Here is a 21,084-nt window from a genome sequence, read left to right as displayed (position 1 = left end):
TAACCCCCCCCCCCCCTAAAAAAAAACCACCTTTAAATATGAAACTAAGGCTGACAGAGTTCCTAATTTTGCACAATTCATGTTCTTGTTTTATTACTGTTCCGCAGTTTTTACAATGTTCTAAACATCTCGTTACATTTTACGTTGTGTTATGTTCAGAATTTCAAATTCTGAAATGAACTTTTTTGTCAACAGGTTGCTGAATGAGTATGTACACAAGTTCAAAACTCGGTGGATGCTTGGCCTGTGATGTTGGCCAGTTGTATTTACAAAACAACCCTTTTTATGATAGAGGTTCTGAAGTTCACAATTCTAATTGCACCATACGTACACTGAAATTGACTCTATGTTTCAAAAGATCGGTTTTACACTACTGAAGTACATGTATAAATATAAACAGAACCTATGCTACTCACAAAACCAAGAAAACACTTCAAGTGTCTTTTAAATTAATGTTTACAGAGGGAAAACAATATGAACTAATTAAACAATTCCAAGATACAAAGCTCTAAACAATTTCCATCATGGTAAAGAATACGTGAATCAATTAACAGCCACATTTATAAAATGATTAAGTTATTTCGAGTCATATTACATACAAAATGATAATTTCCCCATGAAGTAAATTTATCGCCACAATCCTTGCACAACAGCAGGTTTATCTCGAGCATTCAAAACCTCTGAAACTTGCAGCACTGTAGTTTACGATTTACAAGAACTTTGAATTCTCCGAAAAATGGATATCAAGATTGGACGAGTCGGAATTCACCAACAATCAATCATTTACAACACCAATGTACTAAAACGGTCATGATATTCCGCTCAGGTTGAAATCTGTACAAATGATACAACTTTGCTGTCGGTATGTACACGCGAAAGTAGGTCCCTTGGTTGTCTACTGACCTAGTCTTGTGGGCAAGACTGTGCCCCCTTCGAAGTCTTTGAGGTAGGGGTGCGACAGTGCGGCCTTGCATGAAATTCGCTTGGCTGGGTCGTAGATCAGCATTTTCTGTGACGAAAAAACAATTAGAATGAGGTGTAAACAATTACATTTTTTTTCATACTTCTTGACACTGCATACTGGCACTTGTGGCATGGTTAAAATACGAAAAAAAGAAACCAGAAACGGTGTAAGATGTCCGAAGAAGTTTTGAGTATGCAACTTTTGTGTTTAAAACTCATTAAGAAATGGACGAGACGGCAGCATCTTCCATTAAGTTGCAAAAGACATTTTCACACTTCTGCCGTGGGTACAGTTAAAGCAGTATCCAGGTCAAATGAAACCAAGATCCATCCATCATTGATTTAACCTGACGGTGTAAGTGATGGGGTGTTTGGTAAAAGCACAAAACCTCAGATGTCGAATCTTCTGTGAAGTGTATATTAATACTGGGTTCAATTCTTCAAGATTGGGTTGAACTTTAATCCTAAAGTCCTACCTGTAGGAGGTCCATTCCCTCAGGGTCCAGCGTCTTGACAGACTTGGCGAGATTGTTGGTCGTCCATTTGGGGAATGTTGACTTATGATCTGGGAGCTCTGTCACGCCGGGCCATGTCTTGTCCGTGGGTGTGCCCAGGGTTCTGGGTAGAAATAAAATATTGGAGAAAAAAAAGATGGCGCGTTACACAGTAACAGGGAAATGGCATCAGCATGCACCCGATGCTAACAGCCACAGACACAACCTTGTGTCGTAGTCGAGTCCATCACAAATTCTTGTACAATTCCAGTCACAGGAAACGGGATCAACAATAATAAAGAATGCTTTCGTCACAGGTTATTTGTTACGCTTGTGACTTGACCTGGGACTGGATGACTTGTGATAGACTTGACTACGCTACCGACATCTGCTCATAAAAATTGAACCAACATTCAACAACACCTATGCTTCCACGAACAGTTCCTACATTGTTACTGCTTACTCAATACTTGTGTCCTAAATTGGGGAAATAATTGTGCCTGCCTTTACCTGAATATTCTGAAGAGTTGATCAATCTCCGAGTCGCCGTGGAACAGTGGTCTCTTAGTGACCATCTCGGCAAAGATGCAGCCTATGCTCCAGACGTCGACCGGTGTGGAGTACCTTGGTGAGCCAAGGAGGACCTCTGGGGCCCTGTACCATAAGGTAACCACCTGCACAGAATAAGGTATAGGGGGAAAGCTGTAATAGTTGGGATTTTCAGGTTCTTAAATAAAATAATGCCTTTTATTAAATTAACCCTAACTCCCTAGGGGGTGTGCAAAATCGTATTGAAATTGGAGGATTCAGGACTGTTAAAGCTATTGTAGGGTATGGCATTGGTAGGGTGATCACGGTAGCTTGGTCAAACTTGGTCACAAGAACTGTGAGTATGGCAGTTCCATTTTTGTTTATTGGGGTGGGTTTTTTTTGGATGGTGTCTAATTTCACCTTGGCCTCTTGACATTTCACTGGAATACATCCTGATATTTAAGTGTCTATTTTGTGCACTGTCTGAATTGATTGCATGAAGAATAAAAATCTCACCTCGTGTGTGTAGACTCGGACAGGAATACCAAACGCCCTCGCAAGGCCAAAGTCGGCCAGCTTGATGATGCCCTTCTCGTCGATGAGCAGGTTCTGGGGCTTCAAGTCGCGGTGTAGGACCCGACGGCAATGGCAGAACAGGATGCCCTGGACTATCTGATGGAGATAGCTCTGTGTGGCAAAAGTAAATGACAATGAATATGGAGTAAACTCCGACTTCTGCAATGCTTAGCAATTTGCTTAGCAAAATCTGCATTTTTTTTTTTACAGATTACTCCTTAAAAACAAAACTAACAAAAAACAACCAGACACTACAAAGAGCTAGATGGCCCTTGAACATTATTGGCTTCCTTCCACAGTAACACAAATAGAGTTCCTACTGACTAGTTTTATAGCAGACCAAAAAAAAAAATGTTACGGAGGGCCATTTTATTGATGGGTTCGAGGAATTTTTCCTGACCTTGACAAGAGCTGGGTCCATGGTAGTGCCTCGTAGGGTCTCCATGTACTTCTTGAGGTCCATGGTCAGGAACTCAAAGACCAAGTACAATCTGCTCTCTTGCATCAGGACATTGCTCAAGCTGATCATGGAATGGAAACAAAAATGAGGTGATTTAAAGTCGGAGCTCCAAAGTCAAGACAGGGTCGGCAACTAAATCATGTTGAATTACTCCATCTACATGTATTATTGCAGGTCATTATAAAGTGTGATGACAATACTTTAATTTTACACTAAACTTGGCTCCTGATTTGCATGAGATCCTTTCAAAGGGACCATGGACTCCTTCATTCTTCAAATGCAGTATTTTAATATTTTTACAGTCCGACGGTCCCAAATTTATCAAAATCATTTTGAACTGCTTTGATTTAGGTCTGACTTCTCCTCCCGAACTATCAACTCATATAATTATCAGGAAATCATCATACAAATAAATAGAGTACCGGTAACAGAATCTTGTTCAACTCACTTGACAACATTGGGATGCTGCAGCTCCTTAAGCAGTGAGATCTCACGGATAGCGGTGCTGGGAACTCCTTCCTCCTCACTCTCCAGCCGGATTTTCTTCAGGGCCACAATACTGCCGTCCTTCTTACAACGACCCTTGTACACCACTCCATAGGTACCTGCAGGAACCACAGTGTTTGAATGTAAACAAGTTTCATAGAATGTTTAATGAAAGAGGAATCAAAACACAATCTGAACAGGCAAGAAATAGGTATAATTGCACCTGAATGTTTTTGTCATTTTTGCTACTTCCAGACTCCTCAGAAATCCACACAAATTCATGCAAAAACAAGTCCACTAGACAGTGGGCTCGTAGCTAGGCCAAAAGTATTTCAACAGACCATTTGCAAATTTAAAGTTAAATTGAAAAATGGTGTTTGAGAAGGTTTAGTTTGTTTGACTTAAAATTCCTACCTTCTCCAATCTTCTCAATTTTCGAGTAGTCTTCCATCGTTAGTTGCTTCTCCATTGTGGAATTCTTTGGTTTATACAAGTATGTACACGATGTAGACTGTACAGGCTATATTACACTGTTCAAATAGGAATAAAAATTGAAATAAAAAGGTTATTAAACTAACAAAATGCAAGTGTTTTCTACATAAATACTCTAACATTTTTTCCTGCTAAATTTCACTTTTTTGGACATAGGCCTATTCTCACTTTATGATGGCTGATAGGTCACTGAAGGGAAAAATAAGAGATGGCCAGATATGGGAATCTTTCTGAAGAATCAAATTATCAATCCGTAATAGGGGCCTAATTGAAAATCTGCCTTCTTGGGGGGGGGGGGGGGGGGGGGGAGAGAGGGGGGGAACATCTGCCTCTTTCAGCTTCATTCTTTCAAGAAGCCCTGATGAAAAACTATTTAATTTGTTACTCGGCTTAAAGCAGTCATCATCATCATGACAGTAACAAATACTAAAATAGGTGTTTGTAATAAAAATTAAAATTGTCATGATATTCAAATGGGACAATGATATTGATTATATAACTTATAAGGCCTACATCATCATGATCATTGACGATAATCATCAAAGGACTGCAAAATGCTGTGCACGTGGTAGCTTGAGTAACTCCAGCTGACATGCTCATATTCATTCACATGTTACATGTGAATGAATATGAGCATGTCAGCTGGAGTTACTCAAGCTATGCACGTGGATTGATGATAATTTATTGCACTGTTCGGAGTGGCGGTTCTACGTATCGGGGGGCTAGAGGGGCCTTTAGCCGCCCCCCCCCCCCCCAAAAAAAAAGATTTGTCTAGCCCCCCCAAAAAATTCCATAAAAAAAAAAAATTGCACTAGCAAAATGTAAGAATGTGACATGTCATAGGCATGCGAATGGTCTCCCCCTAATGGCCTAAATAAATAGTTGTGAGAAGGCCGGGTGCATTTGTCATGTTCGTCAATTGTCACGTTTGTACATTTTGCGTTAATATAGTGTGCCTGATTGTAGGATCAGCGCCTCCCCTTTGAAAATATGGCACGAGCCCCCCCCCCCCCCCCCTATTGATTTTCTGAGGCCTAAGCATGCCGAGTGTCCTGACATGCGTTCCTGAGAAAATATAACCGGTCTACATTTCACATTTTAAGCACGCCTCCCTGAACAAATTTCTGGATCCACCTGGCCTGCTTCCCCCCCCCCCTCAAACAAAATATTGGCTCTGGAAGTTAGAACCGCGCCGGACTGTTCGTAGAAGAATCAAGAAACAAAGACCCCCAAAATCAAATTCATTGTGGGCATCAAATGGACGACAATGGTCGATATCCCCTGCATATAAACACCTATTTTTCAGTGTAATTATCGTAACTCTGTGCCATAAACTACACTACCAGATAAAGGAGGATTCTACGTATACTTTCAAAAAGCTAAACATGCAAAAATCTGCCGAATTCTTATTAAAAAATTCCCTCAAAAATGACCGAAAAATGTGGCTCTCCACTCACCTCAAGACCATTTAAACCTCCGCGCTGCGCCGATGTCATTCATTTGTGTGACCGCGAAGTTCGAAGTAGCAAATCGGAACCGCCGAGGAATGCCAACGGACCAATCAGCGTTCAGCTACGTGTATGACGTACGACGAAAGCGTGCCGCGGAAAGCTTAGGGCGCCCTCTTTTGAATGGATCGACCGGAGTTGATTTAAAGGGGCGTGCCCGTCGGACCGACCATTGGGTAAATAAGTTTGAATTTAAAAGAAAAAAATACATCCAAAATCTATTATTCTTAAGTAGGGTTTGTTTTACTCAATGCTGATGAAACTAAACCCAGGTCCACTATTAATTATTTATGGGTTTTTTTTGGGGGGGGGGGGGGCCGGGGGGAGGGGTTGGGAGAGGGTTTAAAGGATGAGGTAGGATGTATAATATGATGTATAATAGGGTGGGGGTAGAGGTGGTGGGTATTTTATGAGGTCAAAAACATTTGGGCAGTGAATCGGATCTAATTTAAGGAGGGTTGGGGGTCAGTCAAGGGGCAAAGTTTTCTAGAGGGCCCTGTAAGCAGGGATGTGAGTGACCACTGATAAAAATAGCTGAAAACATCTGAAAAAGGTGTAAAAAAGCTGAACTTTGGAAATGTCCTATACATTTGTACACAGCAAGTGAGGGGGAAAAAGCTGAAAAAAGCTGAATCCAAAACTAACAAATAGCTGAAATCAGCTTTTAAGCTGAGATTTCACACCCCTGTGTAAGGAACACTCAATAATGTGTTGCAAAAAATGCAATCAATAAACAGTTTTCTAATTTTGAGGGGGTCATGGGGGAAGGGGGGGGGGGGGGGAAGGGGGGGGGGAAGGGGGGGGGGGGAGCCAGGGGGGGGGGGTGATCTGTGAGAACAAAGTGAATTACACCAATAAGCTATTTTTACAAAACGTCAAAATCAACAACTTTTATGTAATAAATTTATCTCCCATCGTTGTTTGAGGTTAAACAAATCAACATTAAAGAAGCCTGCGATTTCAATTCACAAGAACATTATTAAATACAATCCAGTGAAGTAGAGTTACCAATACTTCCCAAAATATATTTACATTAATGTGCCTTGTAAAATGCTGCACATTTTAAAACTAATTGTGTGTCCTTTTGATGGTCAAATTCTTCAAATTTATGCAAAATTTCTCCCTCATCAAAATGCAAAAGGTCATTACAATTTTTGTCAAAATGATCGAAGTTCCGTCCACCTTGTAAATACAGACATTTCTTTTATCTTGCACTATGAACTAGAGTGAAGAAAAGGCAATTCATGCCAAAGAATATTGCCAGTGCTGGAAGTCCTTATGAAAGGCAAGATATGATAGTAGTACTGGTGCCAGTGTTTGTACATGGCGCGTAATGCACCTATTCTAAAATATTTCTGTTAGGCAGCTTATAAAGAAACATACAGCTGCAGTTGATAAGAAAATTTAATCATGCAGTACTTTTCCCCTCCTGGATGTAGGGTTATAACAATTTCCAAGTCAGATTTTAACTTCTTTGACTAAATTACAAATCCATGAATCAAAAGGCAATTCTCTCATAAGTAACGCGAGTCCAAGAAATCAAAGAACTGTTTTCCGACGACTAAGAAGCACAGGCTCGCTGACATGGCATAGAGCGTTCCAACCAGTTTATCTTCGGCCAATAACTGTTTTCCTGTCGCAAACAGCAAGACAGAGCCGAAGTTGAACATGGCCGAGCTGTAGACACTCCAGAGGACGCGTTGCTGCATGGAGGCGGTGCGGAGGCAGGGGCGGTTGAAGACGTAGAGACCGATCCCGAGGTGGGAGTTGAAGAGGAGGCTGTTGGCCACGCCCAAGTGACACTTTGGGAACAATCTGTAAATCAAAAGGGCACACAAATAATGCACAATTCTAGGCATGTTAGGGATTAAAGGTAAATTTACCTCCTCACTTTGGGGGTGGTGGTGAGGGGGGGGGGGTGAATTCTCTCTCCCACTCCCTTACATATTGTGTTAGATGTCCAGAAAAAAAGTCATTTTTTTTAGTCATCAAGGCCTAGTCAAATTTTACGCTAGTAAGTATTTAGCTTGAGTAACTCCAGTATCCAGCTGACATGTTCCATATTCATTCACATGTAACATGTGAATGAATATGGAACATGTCAGCTGGAGTTACTCAAGCTAGTAAGTATTTAAAAATGATGAAAGGCAACATAGGCGGAGGCATTCATTCCCTTGTCAAGTTGTCACTGGTTCAGCATGTTCAGTGATTATGGGGTTAACTTTGGGGGCGTGGACTGTTCAGTTCAAATTTGTCCTATTCCTAACCGAGAATTTTATGATTCACAGAACAAGCGCGCGCAAGCCAGGATGGACGTCTGTAATCGTTACGACTTATGGCCTAAAACCGTTTGCTTCTTACCCCGGCAGAAGGTTCCTATCCAGTATATGCATGGCAAATAATGTGTGGCTTGCAGCCCCTACAACTGGTAAACACGAGAAGCAAATTTTATCTAAAATTCGTCTGCCCGAAGGCGAAGCAGAATCGTGTTCCTTGCTGGAGTCTGCCATGTTGAATTTAAATAAACAGGAGAGGGCGCCATTTATACAGTAAGTTTGCAGAGATGTTGTGCACATCGGACGTCTGCGAGATTTTATCGTCAAGTATTTTAAAGAAAAACTGGCCTTCCGGCCCTCTAGCTGATGATAGTTTTGAAGGAGATATTATGTAAGTATTTCTCGCTACTCATACGAATTTTGGATATTCTTTTCTCCCTAGACCACTTTGTCAAGAGCATAATAATGTTACAAAAAAGTTTTGGTTTACGAACCGTTGAGCAATAATGCCGAATGCCATACCGTCCGCTTGCGGTATTCTGCACTTTAACTTTCCGAGTTAGTTTTTTTCTTCGTGTTGGCCTTTTAAGGAATCGTCTGGTTTACTTTGCAATTAACATCTAATTTCAGGATGATAATAAGGCTTATTTTTTTTCTTTTCAGCTTCTATAGAGTGTGACGTCCATTAGTTATCCATTGGAAATTTCCCATCGTGTGTAGGGCGTCTTTTCTTGACTGTTAAATCCACAGTCAGCCTAGATGGAGTAACTAAACTCCAAAAAACTTTCTTTTTAAATGACAAATGAACTGAAATACATGTAAAGTGATTGTCGTACGCGTTGTTGGCGCTTGTACACGTTACCATAAAACATGCGGTATAGCCCTAGCTTCTTGATCCATTCATTGTAAATGTATCGGCATATTTCGTCACAAGACAGTCGCACGGTTTGAGCACCCCACTTCTCAGTGAATTGTATAAATTCACATTTTGGTATTATTTTACTGCACGGCCTCTAATTGTTAGGTCACTTGAGATTTGAAGGGAAAAATTAGAAAAAAAAGGGATTCGTTGACGTCTGCAACTTTGCATGGGAATTAAAAACTTTTCAATATCAGTGCTATTATTTTTTTGGGGGGGGGGGGGGCCGGGGGAGTTGATTTATATCAAAGTTAAATGACGATTTATAAAAAGAAAGAATCCAACAGTTGCAATGCAAACAAATTATTTTCGAATCGAATTTTTTTAAATTATTTATTATGAAAAATATAAATGCTTATAAAAAATTTATTACTCATAATTCATTTCCCTAAAAAAAATTATCTTATCATTTATTTGTTAAAATCACAGTTTTACAATTGATATATTTTTCCTCATTTTTTCCTCTATTTTAATTTTAGTATTCTTGATGGCAACATGTTTTTTTTTAATGTCACTTGTCAGGTTATAAAAATTAATTTGCAGTTGTTCATATAAAACTTTAAGTCGGGATAGGCCTATAAGGCTAAATCATAGGAGTTAAAATTACATCTATACTTTGAATTTGATTTAAGATATTCCTGTTATAAGCCCTAAACTACAATATTTTGGTGGTATATGGTGAAAACGGCGTTGAAAATAAAGCTCAAGTTAGGAAATAGCGACCATTTACAAAATAATGTGTATTTTACAATATAAAGAGATTTTTGTTTGTTTCAGTTTTTAGTTGTTACTCCTTTTTTTCTTCAAAAAAACGGGCTTAATTTAGAGAATGTCGGCCCTGCACTTTCTCTAACTCATGCCAAATTTCTTACGACCCTGAACCCGACTTAGAGCTAAAGTAAAGACGCCTTCCCAGTTTTTCGTGGCCAAGTTTCCTGAAAAGATATTCAATGCTCACATCAATATATTTTGTTTAACCAACGAATTAGCCATGGGAAGTTGCGTCTCAGAAGTTCTTTGATGTAATTAGGATCATTACTGTGCTGGGTCTGAATCTTAGCAATCCATTCATCATTTTTAAATTATCCCGCAATTTTGGAAATTGCATGCTCTCATCATGTTCCGTCATCCAGTTTGGGATTAGGCCCGGATACGATTCTTCAGAGACCGGAACAGATTGGCCAGTGGTCCGTTTTTCCGGGGTTGGGTCAGGCGTTCGTAGTGCATCAACGAGAGTTCTTGCAACACTTCATCTAAGGCCGGTCTCATATGCGGGGTCTTGTTAGCGCAGCGTTTCCCAAGAGCTTTGAGGCAAGACAGTCGGCGACTTTCTGCCGCGATGTCTTGAAACAGTACCCCTAAACTGTAGACATCTGATTGGACGTTGTAGCAACTGGTGCCTTCTATTATCTCAGGTGCTAACTGCGCACAGTCTTTGAAGTGTTTCTTTTTCTGTTTGGCAGTCAGTTGTTGGGGAGGAGGAGGGTTGTCGATGCGGTAGGCGTACCCTAGATCGATGATCTTTCCCTCCCAGCCCGTTGATTGGTTCTCGGGATCGCGGCACACCATGACGTTGTCGGAATGCAAATCGTTGTGGGTCCAGCCTGCCTCATGCATATCCATTAGGCCCTTAGTGACGTCAGACGCCACTTTCAGCCAATCCAGTGACTTCATTTGGTTAGAACGCTTTTTGAACATTTGGTAGGCGCTCCAGGAGGTCCGCTTATCCAGGTTGCCGATGGACTCCATTGCGAAGGAGTAGCGATCCACGGTTCCAAGGAACTTGGGGAAAGCCTTGCTGGAGGAGACGGCGTCCATCGCCTGCGTCTCCCTGGTGAAGGCATCCTCGGCCCTGCATGGGTTCCGGAGTTTGGTCAGCCGCTTGACTGCCATCAAGGTGCCGTCTGAACGGCTCTGCATCAGGGAAACCTCTCCAAATTCACCCTTGCCCAGCTTGACCGCGGAGTAGGAATTTCCCTTCAGGGTCATGACGGGGTTGAGATCGCTCTTATCAATGCGAGGCAGTGAACTGGGCGAACCAAGGGAATGAGGTGAGATCTGAGGTCGGGTATTGTCCGGATCGTTTGTCTCCAATTCGCCCACCTGGTCTCCACCCATCTCGATATCATCTTGAGGTGCCGTGATTGAGATCAGGGGTGATGAGGTTCCTTCTGAGGTGGTCTTGGATGACACTTTGGTTGACACACGAGCCGGGCAATCGTTGTCTGAGTCTCCATCTCCAGTCTTCTCAGCAACACTTTGGGAGGTGCTACCTCCGTTAGATGCTGTCAATGGAGGATCTTGATTTGGTCTCTGCTGAGAAGTTGAGGGGCTGTGTTGCGGGGATAAGTCGCTCTTCTCGTACCCAGAGTCGTCAGATTTGTTATCTCGCCCAGACCTTCAAAAGAACATACAATGAATGAATGTAAGTACTCGTCCGTGGTGAAAAAAAATCATGTTTTCCCCCAGATTATGGATCTGGCCTATTTTAATAATCTTCATGGCCTGCAATGTCCTACCTTTCTCGGCATTCGGTAGCTGCTGGAGGTCGAGACTGCTGAGAAGTGACGGTTTTGTGATGGACCGTCTCCGGTCGTCGCATCACTTCCTCGGAAAACTTTACCGGAGGACAATTTGGCGACAGCGCAATGGCGTCTCGGCGGGCCGCTGCCGCCGGTTGAAGCGACACCAAACGGTAGCCGCTAAGGGATCTGTAAATAAAAATGTGACATCCTTTTATCTCAGCTTTACCCACTCTCGAATCATTACAGAAAAATATCTCATTGACAAAATTAATGGATGGACAAGGTTTGTGCCATTAATAGACATATTTTACGAAATATAAACAAAAGGTTTACAGACTTCCGGTCCCTTTTCCCAAGACAGTTTTGATTCCCGTAAAATGCTTACTCTTATAAAAATAGAAGCATAATAAACAAGAACGAGCATTGAAAGGAAAACTCACCGGAATTTTACCGAAGCAAACTCCGAAGCAAATCGAAACATCGTGATTCGTTTCTCCAAAAATCGTAGAAGTGCAAAATCAAGAATATCTCCCGAAAGAGTAGCTCGTAAGCAAGAATACGTGTTCACAACTCAAGCTGCAAACTCAAACTATGTCTGGTTTGTTTAATATTAGTAAACGTAACATCGCCCCGGTTACTACGCATTTCGCAGCGTACGTACGCCTACATGAAGTTATTATTGCGTAACAAAGTTACGTTTTCTCCACGAAAATTAAAAATGAGCGCGATGCGCGATATTGATACAGAATGTATTGTTATTGAGAGCGATCATTGAAAATGACGAACAAATAAAAAAAAACTTACCGTTAAACGGGGGAATTTTAACAGCATTTCACTTCATTTGGAAAACTTCATTTACTGCAAACTTAGAATATTGAAAGCGTACGATGTACGCAAAACTGCGCAAAGTGGTGCACTACGCGTACGCCGCGTGCGTCATACGTCGCGCAATGTACTTTCAGTGACGCGCGCGTTATAGCGCTGCCGAAGTCGTAAATTAGGTATCGTAAATGATTTCACTAATGGCGATTGTGAACCTAAGTTGAATCTCGGGGAAGTGAAAAGAAAAGTACAACTGTGGTTTTAACTGGTGTGGCTGCTGCATGCACAGCACTTCACCATTTTAAGGTAAATTTTGTCTGTATACTCATTTGGGAAAGTGTTTGCAAAATAATAATTGCTGTCTGTGATCGTGTGTGTTAAGCTTACGCTGTTGTCAAGGAAGTATGCCTGATCTAGGGAGAACGTCACACTTTGGCAACGATATTATTACTCATTACAAGCCACCCTGACATCCGATGTCGTTTTTTCGTTAAGGAAAATGACTGGTGAGATATCGAATTATTGTACAGAAATAAAATTATTATAATTTATTCTATTAATAGAAATCACAAAAATAACATCCGTAAACCATAAACTACACGTACCAAAACAAACAAGTAACATTTGCCTCATATTTTCGCCTTAGTTATTCAAAACATGTGACCTATAAAAAGTTGTCTAAACTACATATCCCGAATTCAATACTATTTATGGGAACAAAAGAAGTAACTCGCATGCATTTGATAATATATAACTGATTCAAAGTTTTCATGCAACCTAAATCCAGACTATATTTTTGGTCAAAATATACATGTACAAACAGAACCGTAAATCTATAAATTCTAATTTTGTTTTTCAAATGAATACAACAAAATGCTTAATTGCATCAACCATTTGGGTGAAAATGCCATAGTTTGTCTGAAATTCTGACAACTCTTTTGCAAGCAGTAACAAAGCATATAAACTAAGCACGTTTCTTGAAACATTCAGCACATGTTAATGATGTGAACTACAAAATGAGCTTGTATTTATCGATGGTTGACAGATTCTCACTCAACTCGATTTAAATCAGAGGAAATATCTCTACTGTTAAAAAAGAACGAGAGCTACAAGTGTGAATTATAAACCGGTAAAATTGCTTTAACTTCATTGTACTTGTATACGGTAAAAATGTGTCAAAAACGTTGAGCACAGATTTTTTTCTGCCATCTTTTTGGGCCAAAACAATGAAATATAAAAATTTGCAAATGTACACAGTAAATTTGCTAATAACACAGTTTCTGAAATACATGTACACAATATTTGGCGTCAAACCAATTAACTGAGGATGATGTCGGCATTATGGCACTTTTATAATAATACCGGATAACACCGCTTCATATGAAATTGTTACTACTGAATGATGGCCAAGTCGCTAATCATTTCTGGTTCAATTAAACTGAATGGGTCTTTATCACTACTTTAAAAGTGCCACACAAAATGTGTCTTACTATTACCATCAGTGTTATCACTTTATGACAGAAGTGTTTAAGTATACAACTATCTTGACACATTGCTCTGAATGTAAACTTGTAAACAAATAATCTGACGGTTTTATGACCTAGAAGTAGAACAAGATCAGTGTTTTAAAACAACTGTTCAATTTAAGAGGTTTCATTTGTACACAACATGCAAAACAATCAGGTTTATACATAGCTTCATTCTAATAATAACACATGTATAACGTATCAAATACTCCTAGGAAATAAATATTATATGGAAATAATGTTCTTCCTTCAATAACACACAGACTTTAGTGTTGTACCAGTCTGCACAGCACTGTGATTCAACACTGGTTGGATCATTTTTTAATAAGTTGAGCACGCTCTTTGGCCTTCTTGAGGTCAAAGTTCAAATTTCACCATCAAATGAGCAGTGATGTAGTCAAGTCCATCACAAGTCCTTGTACATGTCCAGTCACAAGTAACAGGGGATGAACAATGACAAAGGAATGCTTTTGTCACAGTTCACTTCAATAGTCAGTGACTTGACTTGAGACTGAAGGACTTGTGATGGACATGTGATGGACTTGTGTGGACTTGTGGGGACTTGCAGGGAATTGCAGGGACTTGTGATGGACTCGACTACAAGACTGCAAGCATGGCAAGTGAGGGCAATGCCAAATTCTCACCAAGTGTGGAATTTGGTTCTCACTAGCTTTGATGCATACACACAATAATGCTACTCGACGTTTATCACATGGGACAATGGGAAGCAGTGGGAAACATATGAAACAATGGAAAACATATGAAAAGTAGCTCCACCACTTCACTTATCTTACACTTTCACACATAATTTTAGGTAGCTTTAAAACATTGTTAAACTACTTTTGTATCAAAAGACCTTAAAGGCCCACACACCTTAAGGGATTTTGGATATCTAGAAATGTACACGTATTTCTTCTGAATGTACCACTACTTCACACTCTATTATTGATACAATCAACACATTCTGCACTCTAATGCCATCAACAAATAAAAAGTATTTATAATTTCTATTTACATCGGAGGTAAAAATTTTAAAAATTCAAAAATATTTTTCTGTACATACACACGACACAATGAATCACCTAATAAAATTATTGGGGATATAGATGATTTTTTTAAAAACGTTTTAAGAAGTCACGTTACATAACCTACACCGAACATGTCAGTTGATATGCATTGTATGAAGAAAGGGCATAAAAATACTGAAAATTTGGCGGACATAATTTTGTAAAGGATTGTCTCAGGCGGATAATGTGTTTTTTTTAATTCCAGGACAAATTATGCCCTGGAATTTAGCATGCTCTTTAAGTTGAAGATTATACAGGTGCAAAAGAAAGCTCTTGTACTTTGGATGTCAAAATAAAATAAAGGACTAAAATTGTCACTGGCCAGAGTCTGTTAGTCTGAATTGCTTAAAACTGTGGTTAACTACTTGTACTTGGTACTTTATTCTCTGCTTGTATGCTGCACTTTAAAGTGTGCATAGAAATAAACTTCAGCCAACACATTTGAATCCGTGAATAAACTTCAGCCTCACATTTGAATCTGTGAACATGAATGTTTTCCATTTTCAAATAATTTCAAATAAAAAAGTTAATAGTTTAAACCTGATCGGTACAGTTGATTTTGAAAATCAAAGACCTTGCTTGTGCCTGTTTTCAAAAATATACCTGTTCGTCAATTTTGGTAACTGATGTAAATGAAGAGTATAAGATTAACTATAATCTTCGGTTACTTTTTATAATATACAGGACTTAAGATGCAACAACCCAGCTCTCTGCTTCAACTCACCTGATATCAACTTTCTCAGAACATGATAACTCTGCTCCTTCTTTCCCTGCATGAAATGCCGAGTTTTCCGGTAACAACGGGGAAATTTCATGACCGTGTGCTGTGTCCTTTCCAGGCTGCAGCTCATAACTTTCCGAAGTTGGCAGCTCAGTATTGCAAAGGATGTGATCAGTGCTGCGGTCTTGTGTCACATCTGTCCCACAGTCCACTGAGGAGCTCTCCGATTGCGGCAACGGGTGTTCTTGTAAGAGGTTGTCCATTAAGGCATCGCTGGTTGACGGCATTTCGTTTCGGTCGACGAGGTGGATCTGATGAGCTGTGATGTCATCATTGTCATGGTGATCCTCTGGAGGTTCGGGGCTTCTGTCTTTGTCGTTGTCAGGGTTGTTGCTGTCGGCAGCGCGGGGGCTGACTGGCCTGGAAGGAGGGAAGACTTCAGCACCATGGAAGATGTAGCGATTGGGAGGTACAAAGAGATAGGAGGATGCTGTGGAGACAAAAACATTAAAATGTTGACAGTTATTCCTGGATCACTGTGACAATGCTCTGCATTACACAATAGACCGACAGCACTCACTAAATGAGAGCACCCTGTAACAATTATGTGTTTGCATTTTAAACATACGTCCTTTAACAAGCTTACATTCTAGGTACAAGGCGATACTGCTGCGTCGTTTTCTCTTGGGTCGGGTGTAACTAGGAGTTGCCTCATCCTGTGTCTTTAAGATGCTGGCAACATCACCTCCGTTGCTCCCATTGTCAAGCGTCTCACTACCAATGGAGCTTTCAGTGGCTTTGCTGCTGTTTCCGATGTCCTCGCTTACTTTGGTTGCTTGACTGACAGCCTCATTTGTCTCACAGATTTCACTATGACTGCTCTCTGAGGGGGCGGCATTATCATTTAACCCACCATTAGCATCCTGTGTCCTGAACTCATCCTCGTACACGGTGCTAGAAATGTCACAGTTTTGCGCACCATTGTTTTCTGGAGTTTGGGGCCGACTGTCAATGTCTTGTTCAGGCTCTGGCTCCCTTGCTGAGTGTATTTGATTACCTGAATCTTGACACTGTTGGGATGGTTGAGTTTCCTGTTGCAAATCACCTGTGTCACTTGCAGATGTTGCATGAGGTCCTGTGTTTGAAGTAGATGTGTTGCTGTCTGCTACTGCTTCCCTTGTCTGTCCCGCATTAGCAGGCTCTGCATTTTTGGGCATCCTACAAGGGCCCGATAGTTCCCCTGGATCATCACAGTTCATGGAGTGTGTCATGTCTGCCTTATCTGAGTTGTTGCCAACTTGCTGAAACACTCCCTGTTCATCATCCGGAGAATGCTTCGTTTCTTCTTGACTCTCAGAACCACTGATCCAGCTGGTGCTGTCAGCACCTTCGAACCCTTTCTCAACCCTTTCAGGAGTTACCGCGGTTTCAAAATCATCGCTTGTTGAGTTGGACTCTTCTGCATCCGGCATGGCAGGCATTTCCGACGTTTCTGCCAACTCTTTGCCATCGCAGATCTGATCCCAGCCCTCCCCGAGGCGGCGGCAAATCTCATTAACGATTACGTCACCATCGCCCAGCAGCTCAATGTCAAAGGTCATGTGGTTCAAGGGTTCCCTGTTGATGAGGATCTGGGGCACATGACCTGGTATGGCATCTATAAGCAGAGGGATTGGAAAGAAAAATGCATTAGCATCAGAGTCATAATGATACAATGTAAAACACTTTAATCACAATGCAAGAATGCAGCAAAACGGCATCACGTTCTGAAAATCTGTATTAAGATAAATGGTCAAGAATAAACAAGATGGACTACTTAAGGCATCAGGCGTCCAAAACTCATAATACCTGATCTGAATTTTTCATTGTGAAAAACATTTTAAGCATTTAAAACACTCAAGATCTTACTAGGGATTGTGGCAACAGGCTGCACTTTAAGCGAGGAGCCGATGACAATGAGCAGATCAGCCTTGTCCTTATCCTCATCCAAGCAGTGATAGAAATCCTTGGGTAAGCCCTCCCCAAAGAAGACGATGTCAGGCTTCATGACGGCTAGGATGTCCGGGTCGCCTTGGGGACAGCGAGGGCAGAGAGGGACCACCTGGTTGAAGATGTCTGGACGGATGGTCTCAGCATCCACTTCGTAGTTGCAGTTGGTGCAGTGGGCAGTGGCAAAGGAGCCTGCATAAATTACAAGTCTCGTTTTCAATATTGTTTTTCTGCTGGCCCAGAAAGACAAGCCTGTTGTCTTCTGACTGACTGACTGACTCACTTGAACTGAGCCTAAGACTTTGGGTCCAGCTTCGCATGGGCAAGCTTTCAAATGTCTTCTATAAAAGAGAGGCTAACTGGTTACTGTCAGGATTAGTTTTAAATATTCAAATTGTATTACAGTTAGAGGGTCTGACATTTCAATCCTAGCCGGACCTTTTGCTTTGAGAAAGACACTGCTGGATGGAAAGTTATATTTGCTCTTTGATCTTCAATTTCTTGTCAGCCATCAGCCCTTACCTTATTTGATTCCTCTGATCACCGTGTTTCTACTTAGTCAACCACAACAATCATGCCACACAACATTACACATTAGACCTTTGGCATAATAAAACAACATGCCAGCAAGGAACACTCCACATGGTGTGTCCACAAAACTACTTCCTTGTTGCAAGTAACCTTGCTTGCTGTCAACAGTTCTTGCCCAAAGCCCCATAACACTAGAGAGTAGACAAAGGGAACTTCATCTACAGTAGGATCTATCAACAAAAGGATTTCTCTGACTTACCATGGCACTGGAGGACCCTTGTGATCCCAGCGACCTGTTCTAGGGTGTCAATGTTCTGGGAGAAGTTACGGAGAAGCTTGCCGTGCTGCTCCAGCAAAGCGATGAACTTATGGCAGGTGGACGGCCTAAATTCGCCAGGGTAGATTTCCTAGGGAGAAGCAATGGCATGAGACATTAACCCAAACACTCCAGGAAAAATTTGTGATGGAGTTCTTGGGTCTTGTTATGATTCTGCAGACTTCACTTTCCAACAGCTGATCCTAATTAAATACTTCAAGCAGGGTAAGGGTTAGTGGTCAATTATAACAACTGACAGAAAAAAATGTATCTCTTCAAATATCCTCATGTTAAACGATATCCCGCAGTTAAGATGTCACCGTTTTTACAAAATTTGTCGAAAACTGTTTCCTTTGTTAAAACTGTAATAAAGTGTACTTCTCAAAACATGCATTTTCACCCCCCCCCACCCCCCCCCCCCCCCCCCCCCCCCCAAAAAAACCCCTACTCTTTTCTTACTTTGGCAAATTTAAAGAATGGCCTTGGGTTCCGTCGAAAGTAGTGGATGTCAAAGAGTGCCTGTGGGTCCGGCAGGTCAGGGAAATCAACAGCGAGTCTCGCGTAGACGCCATCTCTGGACCGAAAATCAGGGATGCCACAGGACACGGACACCTGACAATCAAAAACATTGATATCCTTGTGACATCAGTGAAGGGCAGTACAAAATGTGAAAGTTTACATCCATACACAAAAATCTATCAGGTATGTGAGGTATGTACTGCTTTACTAGATCGAACTGCCAATGATCTCAGGACATCTCAGCTCTCGGTCAAGTAGTAAGATATCAAGTGGTAAGCTGATAGTGACTGGGGAAAACCGCAAGGCTCTTATGGAGTAATTGTTTGAAGACTTGAGAGACTGTCAGTGGGTTGATCTCTAATGAGCTCTAAAGTGCCATATTGCCTTCTTTCTTACCCCAGCTCCAGTCAGCACCATGATCCTCTTTGACACCCTCAACAGATGCAGGGCGTCATCGAGTGTATTAAAGTCTGGCAGCTTCTTCCGGCGCGGCGGGTCCCGCAGCATCTGGAAGTAGTCGGCGATGATGGACCAGACCTCAAACTCGTCCAGGTCCTCGGGGAGGGAGGCGGAGACGGTCGGGAGGAGGCGGGACAGGATGGAGCGGGGATGCACTCCGGACATCATCTGCCGCTGCAGCCAGCCCATGGGACCTGCAGAAACAAGTCAATTGAATTCAGAGAAGTAAGACTTTAGCTCAGTAGTGTTCAAAGTGATCTTAAATCTAAGGCTAATAATTATGAGTGTGTTCTTCAAGCTCAATTTCTCATAATGAAGAGGGATTGGCAAAAAAAATTTAAGGTATTTTAAAGGAATGGTATTAAAAACTCAATTGTATTTGTGTCACTTAGATGCGTACAATCTGATTTAGGACTTTGTTTGTGAAGCCTGTCAATTGCTGTTTGTGTTGAGTGGTAACACAGTAAACAAACAAAAAACACAAATAATTATAAACCACATTATCAGATGTGTACATATAACTTAAGATTTCAACTGAAAATGTTTGAAAATTTCCCTTTTTAGGCTACCACTTATCAGCACACGATAATGTGAATTATTCCTATTGCGTTGAGTGGAACCGCATTAAGCCTTCTCAGATGAAGGGTATAAATCCTGCAATTTTGTCCGGTGTGAATTGGTGTACCTATGGATTGTTCTAGCTGGCACTCTCCCAGCCCCAGATCTAAATCTTCCTCATCCAAGGATCCCATGCTGCCCTCCTCACTGGCTGAGCTACTGTCCTCATCTTCACCCTCGTCACTCTCTGCCCGATCTGAGCTGCCCTGACCCGTCGAGGCATTGGTGTCTGAGGCTGGTGGGCTGCTGGAAGACGTTTGGCTGGGAAGGCAATGGTCATGCTCACCTTGAAAAACAAAACAAAATACAATAACTCAAGTCAAAGGCGGCATTCAAAACCAGAATAGAGAGAGAGAACGTGCTGAACAAATGATCATCTTTAAAATGAACTGTATTTGAAAAGGCCTGGATTGGATCTCATGTGTTGATTTAGCATTAACTCAACTTGAGCTTTTGTTTTACAAAGAAGGCAAACACTCCCCTGGGATTTTAACCCAAGTTAAAGAAATTATGATATTTTAAAATCTGACGAGCCTGAATAGGCCCTAACTAACTAGGCCTACATAATTTAATTTAAAACGCTATTCTGACTCAAATAGTATTATTCATGACATTTTTAATCATGTTAATGTATAGGTAGGGAGAGCACAATGTTCAATTCTCTCACTTGGTCTCAAAATGAATTAACTGTAATAGCGCCCTCTCTTGACATAATCTTGCACTAGCTTACTTCATTCAAGGAGTCTTGTTCAACCAAAATATTTCTTTCAAATACAAAATTATGAGACGACGAAGATCCCATTCGCTTACATGAATCGTGTTGTTTTGGAAGATAGTCATTATTGAAGTGCGATGGGACGTTGTCGAGGTCATCGCGATGGGTTGCGTCCGACGGATCCGGAAGTTCGTGTTCGAATCCAGCGCCAGATTCGGGGTCGAAGTTGAGGAGATGTTTTCCCTCGAAAAGCTGGCTTCCTGGCGAGTGAATTGACTTGATTTCACGACTTGTCGGCACATGAGTGTTTTCTTTGTCTATTCCGCTCGTAAAAACGTCATTTGGCTCATCATTGTCGAGCCGGGGCCGCTTTTTCGGCGATTCCAAAGAACTTATTTCGGAAAAGTCCGCCATGTTGAACTTGAATTGACCCCGATTTATTACCTCTTCCGAAATCAAGAAAAGTTTCACATAGCCAAATCAAAGAAAAAACAAAAATAAACTTGCCTATTTCATGTATAGCAATAAAATAATAATTTAAGCGAAAAAATATTTTTGCTTTCGACTAAAT

At 41.2% G+C, this 21,084-nt stretch overlaps 4 protein-coding genes across 4 annotated transcripts; all 4 read right to left on the bottom strand.

The window, feature by feature from the left end:
- Window positions 1–63: 63 nt before the first annotated feature.
- On the bottom strand, window positions 64–5,588 carry LOC119732208 (cyclin-dependent kinase 1-like). Its single transcript, XM_038205640.1, has 8 exons — window positions 5,460–5,588; window positions 3,925–4,040; window positions 3,473–3,629; window positions 2,965–3,085; window positions 2,505–2,675; window positions 1,968–2,131; window positions 1,440–1,581; window positions 64–1,009 (listed from the first exon to the last, which is right to left on the bottom strand). Exons 2-8 carry the CDS (start codon window positions 3,977–3,979, stop codon window positions 896–898), a joined length of 924 nt encoding a protein of 307 aa, XP_038061568.1. The 5' UTR covers window positions 3,980–4,040; window positions 5,460–5,588; the 3' UTR covers window positions 64–895.
- Window positions 5,589–6,372: 784 nt separating this feature from the next.
- On the bottom strand, window positions 6,373–8,105 carry LOC119732695. The gene is made up of 2 exons (XM_038206333.1): window positions 7,872–8,105; window positions 6,373–7,325 (listed from the first exon to the last, which is right to left on the bottom strand). The coding sequence occupies exons 1-2, from the start codon at window positions 8,084–8,086 to the stop codon at window positions 7,025–7,027; spliced, it is 516 nt and encodes a 171-aa protein (XP_038062261.1). The 5' UTR covers window positions 8,087–8,105; the 3' UTR covers window positions 6,373–7,024.
- Window positions 8,106–9,798: 1,693 nt separating this feature from the next.
- LOC119731809 lies at window positions 9,799–11,902 on the bottom strand. Its single transcript, XM_038205082.1, has 3 exons — window positions 11,671–11,902; window positions 11,225–11,416; window positions 9,799–11,103 (listed from the first exon to the last, which is right to left on the bottom strand). Exons 1-3 carry the CDS (start codon window positions 11,709–11,711, stop codon window positions 9,846–9,848), a joined length of 1,491 nt encoding a protein of 496 aa, XP_038061010.1. The 5' UTR covers window positions 11,712–11,902; the 3' UTR covers window positions 9,799–9,845.
- Window positions 11,903–14,843: 2,941 nt separating this feature from the next.
- LOC119732688 (NAD-dependent protein deacetylase sirtuin-1-like) lies at window positions 14,844–20,951 on the bottom strand. The gene is made up of 8 exons (XM_038206324.1): window positions 20,609–20,951; window positions 19,866–20,084; window positions 19,118–19,374; window positions 18,662–18,814; window positions 18,146–18,293; window positions 17,275–17,547; window positions 16,013–17,023; window positions 14,844–15,856 (listed from the first exon to the last, which is right to left on the bottom strand). The coding sequence occupies exons 1-8, from the start codon at window positions 20,925–20,927 to the stop codon at window positions 15,366–15,368; spliced, it is 2,871 nt and encodes a 956-aa protein (XP_038062252.1). The 5' UTR covers window positions 20,928–20,951; the 3' UTR covers window positions 14,844–15,365.
- Between the last annotated feature and the right edge of the window lie 133 nt (window positions 20,952–21,084).

Source organism: Patiria miniata, unplaced genomic scaffold (assembly GCF_015706575.1).
Source record: "Patiria miniata isolate m_02_andy unplaced genomic scaffold, ASM1570657v1 HiC_scaffold_24, whole genome shotgun sequence".
NCBI classification, from domain to species: Eukaryota; Metazoa; Echinodermata; class Asteroidea; order Valvatida; family Asterinidae; genus Patiria; species Patiria miniata.
This window is presented reverse-complemented; position numbering and strand designations above follow the sequence as displayed.

What these genes read in the sequence shown, in the direction of transcription:
- LOC119732208 (XM_038205640.1), bottom strand. Translation starts at nt 3,979, where the DNA reads ATGGAGAAGCAACTAACGATGGAAGACTACTCGAAAATTGAGAAGATT. An exon ending in CAACTCTTCAGAATATTCAG is followed by an intron (nt 1,582 to 1,967) that starts GTAAAGGCAGGC and finishes ATTTCTACCCAG; the next exon opens with AACCCTGGGCACACCCACGG. An exon ending in AGGGAATGGACCTCCTACAG is followed by an intron (nt 1,010 to 1,439) that starts GTAGGACTTTAG and finishes TTTTCGTCACAG; the next exon opens with AAAATGCTGATCTACGACCC.
- LOC119732695 (XM_038206333.1), bottom strand. Translation starts at nt 8,086, where the DNA reads ATGTGCACAACATCTCTGCAAACTTACTGTATAAATGGCGCCCTCTCC. An exon ending in GATAGGAACCTTCTGCCGGG is followed by an intron (nt 7,326 to 7,871) that starts GTAAGAAGCAAA and finishes TTTGATTTACAG; the next exon opens with ATTGTTCCCAAAGTGTCACT.
- LOC119731809 (XM_038205082.1), bottom strand. Translation starts at nt 11,711, where the DNA reads ATGTTTCGATTTGCTTCGGAGTTTGCTTCGGTAAAATTCCG. An exon ending in TTTGCTTCGGTAAAATTCCG is followed by an intron (nt 11,417 to 11,670) that starts GTGAGTTTTCCT and finishes TTTTATTTACAG; the next exon opens with ATCCCTTAGCGGCTACCGTT. An exon ending in GCTACCGAATGCCGAGAAAG is followed by an intron (nt 11,104 to 11,224) that starts GTAGGACATTGC and finishes GTTCTTTTGAAG; the next exon opens with GTCTGGGCGAGATAACAAAT.
- LOC119732688 (XM_038206324.1), bottom strand. Translation starts at nt 20,927, where the DNA reads ATGGCGGACTTTTCCGAAATAAGTTCTTTGGAATCGCCGAAAAAGCGG. An exon ending in TGGTGCTGACTGGAGCTGGG is followed by an intron (nt 18,815 to 19,117) that starts GTAAGAAAGAAG and finishes TTTGATTGTCAG; the next exon opens with GTGTCCGTGTCCTGTGGCAT. An exon ending in AAGGGTCCTCCAGTGCCATG is followed by an intron (nt 17,548 to 18,145) that starts GTAAGTCAGAGA and finishes TAATTTATGCAG; the next exon opens with GCTCCTTTGCCACTGCCCAC.